General features: G+C 32.7%; 1 protein-coding gene across 3 annotated transcripts; it reads right to left on the bottom strand.

Moving 5' to 3' along the window:
• Nucleotides 1-1128: 1128 nt before the first annotated feature.
• Nucleotides 1129-7512, bottom strand: LOC108910044 (antichymotrypsin-2-like). 3 transcript variants are annotated; one of them, XM_018714541.1, is made up of 5 exons: nt 7451-7512; nt 6982-7099; nt 4494-5285; nt 4220-4361; nt 1129-1289 (listed from the first exon to the last, which is right to left on the bottom strand). In XM_018714541.1, the coding sequence occupies exons 2-5, from the start codon at nt 7096-7098 to the stop codon at nt 1171-1173; spliced, it is 1170 nt and encodes a 389-aa protein (XP_018570057.1). In that variant the 5' UTR covers nt 7099; nt 7451-7512; the 3' UTR covers nt 1129-1170. The 3 variants fall into 3 exon arrangements, with proteins under 3 accessions (XP_018570057.1, XP_018570056.1, XP_018570055.1); XM_018714540.1 differs by lacking the exon at nt 1129-1289 and adding an exon at nt 1350-1517; XM_018714539.1 differs by lacking the exon at nt 1129-1289 and adding an exon at nt 1646-1830.
• Nucleotides 7513-10761: the final 3249 nt, after the last annotated feature.

The raw sequence follows: 10761 nt of genomic DNA, 5'->3' as shown, positions 1-10761 counted from the left end.
CTAAATTATTAATTTACTATTTAATGACAACTATCAACATGACAAAAAAACCCAATAAGTAAGTAAGGGGTAGATGATCCCCAAAACAATTCTAATACATGTGGTCATATATTCATACCAAATCGGACTAAAGTCGTTAACAACGGTGTAAAAAAACTTCCCACTATGTGGTACTTAGCCTGGTTGAGATGATGTAACTCGTAGGTCTAAACTTCGCCTTCTCTCCGTAAATGTTTGGCTCTTTGGTATCTCGGGAGGCCAACCAATATAAAATCCGATCGGGAATATTTTGGATCACCTCGTATATATGGCTCCGGGCACAATTTGGAATTTGTGGGAATTTTAAATATATTTCGGAACACCGAAACCCCTACTAAAATGCCTAAAAGTGTATACAAAAAGATAATTTAGAAATGGGAGTTACCAGCAGATAATAAAACCAATTGTTAATTATTTAGAATTCACCTCTTGTGATCGAAGCCCCTAATCACCAAGAGACATTGTTCTCTCAATAATACTCATAAAATATAGCCAATATGTTTCTCAGACGATATTCCAATACATATATCAACCCCATTAATATCGTCTTAATCAAGGTACTAGTGAAACAGCCGTTATAAACGTAGAATATGCAAATTTTACTGTTCACTAGACCTCAGTCAAATACAAAGTTTTCTATCTGCCTGCGAGAGCTCGCGTACTCGCTATCTAAACCGACCGCTTTTTCCCTAGCGCAAAAAGTTTTCGCTATAAATTCTTTTTATTTATTGTCGTGCCTTAATTAATAATAATGATAATGTTTAATTAACCCCGAAATGATGTTATAGACCGGTAATTGAAAATTTAGATTATAAAAATGTAATAAGGGGTCATTGAATCTGTTACTGAATATATTCCTAGTAATTGTATATTTGTGGACATTAGCTTTATACTAAGGTAAGCGTTTAAAATTTGTAATAAATACAATCGTATTTTAATGAAATAGTAATTAAATACATGGCTTTGGAAGTACAATAGGTGGGAGTTTTTTTTGTGTTCGTTACCGCACATCTTCTGTAGGGTATTTCCAAGAGAAAAATGAGGTGATTTTGCTTTTAAAATAAATTTATCAAAAATAGAAAACATAGAACGGTTACAATTTAATTTTGCAAATAGTAAGAATGTTTCACGTTATTGGTAGCGTCCCACAAATAATATGACGTTAGATGTAGTCTCTCTGATGTAATAAAAGAAGGGATGGTCGGCGTTGAACGTTTGCTGAGGTGGAAGAGCTTTCGTCGATACACCAACTAGAAAAATAATGTAAATAAATCGTTTAACAATTTTTTAGAAATAACAACAAGTGAAAATAACATTCATCTGGTTTATTTTATTTAGTAACAATCATTTGGATTATTGGTAGCGGCCAACGAATAGTATAACTTTAGATTTATTCTCTCTGATGTAGTAAAAGAATGGATGGTCAGCGTTGAACGTCAATTTTGGAGGCTCTTGTATAGAAGTTGTTCCAACTCCAACTAAAAAATTGTAACAACTCATAAAACATTCCATGTAATAAAATTTTAATAAAAACAACAATTATTAATACTAAATTGGTTTTTACGGGTACTAGATTCTGGATGATCTACGTAATAAAAAGTGAAAATAATGCTCATCTAGTTACGATTTATTTTTGCAAGTACAAGCTTGTAGATTATTATTGGTAGCGACCGACAAATATTATAGCTTTAGATTTATTCTCTCTGATGTAGTAGAAGAATGGGTGGTCAGCATTAAACGTCAGCTGTGGAGGTTCTCGGGCTATTGACGCGGAAAGTGATGCAACTCCAGCTGAAAAAAATGGTTAGTAGTGTATAATTTCCTTAGAAGTGTACTTAGTGTATTTCAATGAAAGAGGAAAATACTACCAGACAATCGTGAGGGCAAAACTATGACAATTGGGACAAATACATCTTAGTCCAAAGGTTACTTTTTTTGTGAGTTACATGGTGTTTAATTAAAAATTAACGAAAATCTGCCACTGGCTGAAATTACTTCAATGGTTTTATATAATTTTAAATTTTTCTAGGAAAATCCACAATTTTGTTGCTTGGAGGTCTAAATATAAACATTCAAAATATTTCACTCTTTTCTATACCTATGTAATTTCGACTATCTATTATTTTGAAAATGAGTTTAATTATGAAATAGCACGTCATAGGAGCTATACAGGATGATTCACAAGAAAAAAATTTGTGAATAGATGCACCATGAAAAATGGAGTCAATATCGTAAAAAAAATTTGTAAAATCCATTAGTTTCCAAGACGTTGTAGTATTTTCAACTCTTACATCGCTGGGCTATTGTAGTCTCTAGCGTCAATCGCGTAGTGCGCTCTCTCTCTCTCTTCACGTGGCTCTAGGCCATTCTGAATACTGAAATCCGATTTTATTGTTAACGTTTTGCGATACTGTTTACATTAATTTTTCAAATGTCAAAAATGGCTTACGTGTATAACAACTCGAGTTGATGGATATCGTTTTAATTTATGGTGCAGCAAAACAACATTTATGTTAGTTGTTAGGAACTGGGAAGACGTGCCCAAATGTGTTTATACGTCAAATTATTTTATTAATTTAAACCACAAATTAATTTTATTGATTAATAATAACATTAGCGGCAAAAGCAGTTGAATTTGCTAATATAAAAACTTCGCCGCCATGCCCGTCGCCGACTGCATGCTTTGTCTGGCGTAAGGTCAGGTATTACGGTAGACCAGTTTCCAGTGCCGTGCAGAAATGTATTTTTAAATCATTTTCTAATTGCCCTTTTTGTTTCTTTTTTACAAAATTGTATTTGTAAGTCTCCTGTACGACCAAAAAAAAATTTTTATACGTTCTGAATCACCCTGTATATTGATTTAAGTTGATATGCTAATAGAGGGTCATATCTTATACCAAATTTAAAGATAATGTTTCACTGGTCTTCAGTTACAAAAATATTTTTATTACTTTTAACCTTAACACTTTGTACCTCTTAAATGTTAACTAAGATACAGTTTGTTCACAAGTTTCTCCTACATTGCAAACCAAAGTAACATTGACACCACTAGCATTTTATCGTGCTTTCGTCTACAGGGTCGGAAAGTCCCCATGGTTCGTCGGCCGTTACGTGAGAGCGATAAAGTAAGTCATAGAAATCCGTGCGATAGAGAAGGATGGCTATAATGAAGGCGTCTCATAGTCACCGCCCGTTTCGCCCTTCCACTTGTAATTCAGCGACCGGTGGTCATCTTTGTTTTCATCGTTTGCCTTTTCTGTAATAGATGTCACTATTTATACAATTCCGACTTCGGTATTATCGATATGTTAATACAATCCGTTAACAGAGGGCAGCACAATTTGTCTAAGATGAAGCTCAGCCCTAGAAAGAGTGATGCCAGATCTACAGATTTTTTTGGAATTGGGGAAGTAGGGAATTTTGCTTTATTTCTTGGGATTTTTAAGTCATTTTAAAAAGTATACTTAAATAACAACTAAATGCGGCTGAGCACTATACTCCATAGTGAATAACTTTTCAGTAGGGGAAACAAGGTCACTAGATTTACAAACAGAGTAAACTGTAAAAAGTTTTTTTTGTTACGCGTTGTGCTGCCCTCTGTTAACGGATTGTATTAACATATCGGAATACCGAAGTCGGAATTGTATAAGTAGAGACATCTATTAAAGAAAAGCCAANACATATCGGAATATCGAAGTCGAAATTGTATAAGTAGTGACATCTATTAAAGAAATGCCAAACGACGAAAACAAAGATGACCACCGGTCGCTGAATTACAAGTGGAAGTGGATCTTAATTTGTGGAAGGGTGAAACGGGCGGTGACTATGAGACGCCTTCATTTTAGCCATCTTTCTCTATCGCACGGATTTCTATGACTTAACTTTATCGCTCTTACGTAATAGCCGATGAACCATGAGGACTTTCCGACCCTGTATATCGTAGACACTTTCGTTTAAACTCTTTATGGCTAAAATGTAAGTGTAGGAAGAAATGTGCCTTTTTAAAAAAATTTTTCGTGGTACGCAAATGACATTTAAATTATTTCATTTGAAAATTGGTGTCGTACATTCATTTTGTACCAACCTAATAGGTGTTTTACTTTTCTGAAAATTGTTTTTAGTGACTTAAATAAGTTGTTAATGTAATATGAGAAGAAGCTTCTCTGTATTTATACTTTACCTGCTGTGGCAGCTGCAGCTTCAACGCCAGCTTCAGTAATATTTATAAAAGCCTTCTGTTGAATGAAGTCTACGTAAAGATCCTTTTCTTCTGATATGCCCGACAAGTCAGCCTCTTTGCTGAAAACCTTTGTAGCTCCCAACTAAAACCATAAAACACTGGTTAATATTTAAAATAGCACCACTGAACTTGGAAACTGAAACACTACATTCTTTGAAATAGAGTTCTGCAACTGTAACTTTATCGAACACGAGGAATTTAAATTTATACTTACTTTGGATACAATTTCTTTGAAGTCATGGTATGTAGACGCGGAAAATTTAGGCAAACTGACAGCTACCCTCTGTAGGGTGAGATTGTGGGGTTCCAAGAAAAGTTCCACGTGCTTGTGTAACTCTACAATACCATCCTGGGCGTCGGGTAGAACGAAAGTAACGCTGACGGTGCTGTCTTCGAAAGGAATTTCCAAGAACTGCGCCTGCAAGAATCCGCAACGGCGGTACAAGTACCTGGAGTTTTCGGCAGAATGCATCGTATCTACGTCTTCAACTTTTTTATTGAGATAGTGGAACGGTTTTTTTGAAGTCTTGGATGGTGGGAAAGGCGTTTGCCATTTTCCGCTCAAATACACGGCATTCACAAGAACCAGCTCGGTGTCAGCGGTGAGTTGATTAGGACGAATCAAATTTTTGATCTTATCGTTCGTTTTAGACTCGACCCATTTATTTATCAAATCAGCAGTCGGACCGCTCTTAGCAAAATTTACGTTCTGTATATCGGATTGATAAGCACTGACGGCGACCTTTTTGAAACTCCTTTTCACTTTAAACTTATTATCGATGTACAGCTTGTCGGCTAGTGATACATTGAAATCTTTCGCGGATTTATTCAAGATGGGCAGGAGGGCCTTGACAGCTTCGGTAGTCCTCTCTTTGTCAGGCAAGCTTACTGCTTTCCTGAGTTGGTCGTAAGTGTCCCCTTCAGCGCCCTCTGCTGTTAGGGCCAAAACTAACTGTACTGATAGAGGGCTGATTATACCTTTATTGTGTTCGTCGGTAAAGACCACCTTGAATATACACAAGGATTAGTAAGTACATATATACGATTTTTTGGAATTAAAAAAAAATATATACAATAACCAAATAGTTATTTACACCATAAAGGAGGTAATATATTATTTACCAATCGAGAACGATGTTGCGACCGAGCGGAGCGAGGACTGGCAATAAAGTCCGAGACTGGTAAATTATACTTAACTGCTGCTTGGTGTAAATATAACATTTTATCTGCTCTCAGAGTTCTTTATGGTTTATCAAATAAAGATTAGGTTTTATTTTTTGACATTTCTTAATGTATTCATTTTGACATTATTTGAAATCTTGCAAAGTCGCCTTGGTTGTTTGGATTTTGTCGTTTCTAAGGTGTTTATAAACAATGCTACATAAAAGTTGCAATTTTGCTGGTTTTGAATTAATATTTCTAAATGAGTGATTTTCAAATATGAAGTGCAGTAAATGCTGGCTGCGAATTTTTATTGCCCGAGAAGTCGAAAATGAGCTACAGACGAGCATATAGAAATTTCAAAGAATGGAGCCAGAACAAAAATACTGCTGTTTCTGAAGTGTCACTGCTAGCATATTTCATGTAGAGTGAATACTCAACGATTAAGTCAACTATTTTCATAGAGGAGAACGTGGATATATCAAAATACCCCAAGCTGAAGCATTTTTGGAACGTAAGAATGAAGGCTATACACCTAAAAAGTCAAACGTTTTTACAAGAGAACAAGTCAACGGGTTTTCGTTCAGGTACCCGATAACACATGTTTGCTAATGAATGTAGTGACGGTCTTAGGCATTGCAGGAGCATGGCGTTCTGACGAGTTATGCAAACTTACTTTGGACAACGTCAATTTCAAAAGTTTCGATGACATTATTGTAGTTATAATTCCAGATTCTAAAAAGGGTATGTCACGTACGTTTACAATTACTTCTCGTCTGGGTTCTGTTTCTCACCTAGAAATTTTCAAGAAATATATCAAGATTAGATGGGAAATTAAAACTGAAATTTCACGATTTTTTATGCGCTATCAAGCAAGTAGATGTTACAACCAACCAATCGGCAAGAATACCCTTTCTATAATTCTTAATAAGATTGCACAGTTTTTGAAACTAGAACATCCTGAAACATATACATGCCATTCATTCCAAAGAACATCGACAACGTTACTGGCTAATACAGGAGCTGATGTTTTAGCTATCAAGAGACAAGGTGGGTGGAAATCAGCCATAATTGCAGAAAGTTATGTTGATGACAGTTTAAGTAACAAAAATGAAATAGCCAACAGGATTCTTTACAATGATACTTCCACTCCAGATTCTAGTAGTACGTTGCATCGTGCTGTTTTAATGGATCAGTCAGATAATATTGAACCTCCAGTGACTGAAATGGAGCGGTCAAATCATCTTGAGAAAAATGTGACAATTAGTAAACGCGAGGGGAATAACTATCCAGATTTTATAAATGTTACTAAATGTTATAACTGTACAATTACTATAAATATTCATTCATAATAATTAATAAAATGTAATGTTCATCAAATATTTCTATTTATTTGTTCATAAAATATGAATTTGTAACTCGAAATCGCTTTTTTCCCTAGGGAGGTAAGTTATTTCACTTATCTCCTTAAAAACAATGTATTAATAGTCTATTTACCATAGTGAGAGCAGATAAATAAATTTTTTTCTAAATTACCTTACCTTAAGCACGTCTGCACTGAACTTTTGATTTCCATTGGAAAACTCCTGAAGAGGCTCCTGCGTTTCCAAAGCAACTGTGGTCGCAACCAGGCACAATAAAATACCGATCTTACTCATTCTATCAAGAACAAAGTATAAGTAAAAGTACAACTATATAGTTGGAAAATTTCAGTTATAAATTAATATTGTCTAAAATTATTTTTTGTAGCATAGTTTTAGTTTTTCCTCAGGAATGGCTATTTGGATATTTGACACCTTTCACAGGGGATAAAATACTCAAATATACAGAGAAAAAAAAATTTTTATCCATCAAAAATTGTCAGCAATCACGAAAGTATTTACACAACTAATGATAAATTAATCAAGTTAACATATTTACTATTAAAACTTGTAGGAAAAATTATGCAAACTCTAAATTAACATCATGAATATTATTAAGTTAATGTTGTGCATTATCAGGTCAACTTACCTTGCGAAGAGTATGTCACAGATACGAACTACAGGTAATATTGCAGTTATTTATACTTATTTTATTATCGGTGTGTGTGTTGTCACAAATGTAGATATCCATACATAGTAGGGAAAATCGGGGTAAAATTGTAGAAACAAAAAAATGAATTTAGTGGTGACTGATGCCTGTGAAATGATTTTGCAAAAAACCTTTACATTTATATCTCAATAAAATACTGACTCAATCCTGAATCTCTTTGTCTGAGACTCTTTAAATATCTTTTTTAACTTAATATTGCATTTACTACTGTCTGCATCAGTAGCGATTGAGTATATAGGGTCATCTGGTTAATGTTCTTTCACACAAATATTTGATAACAAATTTTCAAAATATTACTAGAAGTTGACAAAAATTTATATGTTTAAGAATATATTATTGGTATTTACTGTGAATTAAACTGTCTAAGCATAAAGAATGGAAATGAAAAAGAAAGAAAATTAAGGCGAGGACACTGTATTATTTATCTTTCGGTATATTTCCGTTTATAATTTACTCTAGAGAACGTGTGTCATTTATTGCATTAATAAATGTTCTTGTTACTTTCCCTTTACTTAAGTAGACATATCTCTTGGAAAAATATTTAAGTATGTAAAAAAAAGATATTATTTCTAAAAATATTACAAAATAATAATGACTAGACTTTTTCCTGTTTCATAGTAAAATTAAATTACACTTTAGATGGCGTAAATATACACACATATACCGATGTAATTTTACATTATCTTCTGTGGCGTCAAAATAACTAACTGTATAATTTTACATAAAAATTTTATGAGTGTATGGTATGTTACAAGTTAGCAGCTGCATGGTTTTTTTTTCAGTGTATAAGCATCAACAAAATGTAAAACGGGAGACTCAACAGGGCTCAGTAATAGTTTAATTGAGTGAAAGACTAAAAAAATTTTGAGTTATAAATGCTGTACTTTTCACATTATGCGATGTAGAAAAAATATGTCAATCCGACTAAAGCAACAATTTTAAAGAATTCCTAGAAAATTTATCAAAATTAAGATACTTAACAACTGATACAGTGCTTGCATTATGAAAATGTTTTTGCCCCGTTCTCCCACGAAACACATAATTAGTGAATAGTCCAAATTGTTTTCATAAGAAATACAAATAAAGTTATAGGTCACAGGAAAATAAAAAATTTACGTATTTTAAAAACTTTTTTTTTCATTTTGAATTATTTATATTTAATATTAATTAGGGAGATAACGAGATAGGTATTCTGTGAAGTATGTTCGACGCATATATTTTTTAAACATGCATTTCAATTGACATTAACAATGACAATGGCATTTGCTGGAATTCCCACCTTATTTGAAAAATTTACACATTTCTTTGGTGGTACTTTACCAAAGAATATAATATTATATAAGATATTGCATTAAGTCAATGAAAAAAATACGAACGTTTATAAAATTTTTATTATCAAAAATATAAATGCGTATTTACATTATTAAATATATTAAACATTAACTAAAAGATATGTTAATTATTTAGTAGCTCAATGAATGCTTTAAAAATAAACTATTATGTAATTGATACTGATACTGATGATACAATTTTTTAAACTTTAAGAAACTCCGGCTAAATGTATGTACATAATAATTTTTGTAAATTAACAATGCTTCTTTAATTAACTAAGTGTAAAGTTGTGCTTAATGAGACAGTGACGATAATTTTATTAAGCGGCAATTAAAAAGTGTAGTGCATATTTCATTAAATATACAGAACTGTTAAAAATATATAATTGCGGGTGAGAAGTGAAAGGCCTTAGTAATATCTGTTCAAAGAGATTATTTACATAATTAAGTAAGTAATATGCCCCTAAAACCTTTAACTCTTCCATCGACATTTTCATGAATATTTCATTATGGGCAATATTGATGAGCTGCTCTCTATGAATCAAAAATATATTTAAATATGTATATTACGTAAAATAGGATGAATTTGAAAATAGAGTTCTATGATGGTAGGACCCTTTTCTGCCGATAAATGTTGATAAATGGGAGTAAAAAAAGTAGGTACACGTATTTTTGTAACCTTACATCGATAATTACCTTTTGGTCACTGTAAATGGACATTTTTAGACATGTCAGTAATTTTCTAAAGATGGAGCAGCAGCATTCTTTTTATACGAGAAGATAATTACCATACCAACTCTAGGCAATAATTAAAAAAATTGTAAAACGTTTAAAAACAGATGCATAATGATTAGAACGTTGGTCAATGTTAAAATAATTAATTTTTCAGGGTAAGGATAACAATTTTTCCAGAAACATTTATTGGTTTTTAAAGCTTGTGTCAAGAATACGTCTATCGAATAGGTAGTTTTGTATTTGATGTCAACTTTTTTTAAAATAAAAGATAATCTATTCTATATTATACAGAATGTTTCTAAACTGTGGTGCAAAATATGAGACAGGAGATAGGGAATCCTATTTTAAGTTTGCTATGAATATGTCGGTCTAAAAACTTTACCGGGTGACAAAGGTGTAGGTACTGTCAAAAATATATTTTTTTAAATAATTCACAATGGCTCAGCAGATCTGAATCCGGATCATATCGATTACAATAACTTTCAAGGAAGGTAATTGCGGATTTTTATTTATCTATAAAAGTTATCTGAGGTAGTTTCGCAAAAATAACACATTTTATCGGGTACCTATATCTGAAAAGGCATTTGTTTTCGATATTAGTAATCAACACTGTAAGATTTTTGATGATAGAGATTCTACAAATTTTATACAAGGCGTCCCGGTACTTGATACAAAAAAGTCGAGTACAAATAGATGAGGTCAAAATGATATCAGTTCTTCGTATAAATTGTTTCTATACAGGCCTTCGTTAACAAGTTACGAGCCCTCAAAGGTGAAAATTAAAAAGTTATTTTTATTTACAGTCTTTAAACCATTAATTTAAGCATGATGCAAATTTGGTGACTGATAACACATGTGTATAGTTCGTTTTTGATGATGTAAGTGAAACTTCATTATGCCCAGAACGCCAGGAACAGACTATGTCCAATGGTTAACAACATAGAATTTTTACATAGATGACGATCGCAATTTGGCCTGTATCAAAAATAAGTTCCCTGAAGAATTTGCCAAGGTTGATACCCTCTTGGTTCAACTCGGTAAAATTAACAGTTTAGGAAATATTTGTGATTTTGTCACAATGCACATCGAGCGGCGCCTCCATTTTTTGTTTTTAATTTTTAATTGGACATAATTACTATGTTAGAACCGAACATATTTTTAAAA

The sequence above is a fragment of the Anoplophora glabripennis genome, unplaced genomic scaffold (genome assembly GCF_000390285.2).
Source record: "Anoplophora glabripennis isolate ALB-LARVAE unplaced genomic scaffold, Agla_2.0 scaffold356, whole genome shotgun sequence".
NCBI lineage: Eukaryota > Metazoa > Arthropoda > Insecta > Coleoptera > Cerambycidae > Anoplophora > Anoplophora glabripennis.
The sequence above is the reverse complement of the archived record's forward strand: the minus strand, read 5'-3'. Positions and strand labels throughout refer to the sequence as shown.

What these genes read in the sequence shown, in the direction of transcription:
- LOC108910044 (XM_018714539.1), bottom strand. Translation starts at nt 7,098, where the DNA reads ATGAGTAAGATCGGTATTTTATTGTGCCTGGTTGCGACCACAGTTGCT. An exon ending in TCAGTGCAGACGTGCTTAAG is followed by an intron (nt 5,286 to 6,981) that starts GTAAGGTAATTT and finishes TGTATATTCAAG; the next exon opens with GTGGTCTTTACCGACGAACA. An exon ending in AGCTGCAGCTGCCACAGCAG is followed by an intron (nt 1,831 to 4,219) that starts GTAAAGTATAAA and finishes CATTTTTTTCAG; the next exon opens with CTGGAGTTGCATCACTTTCC.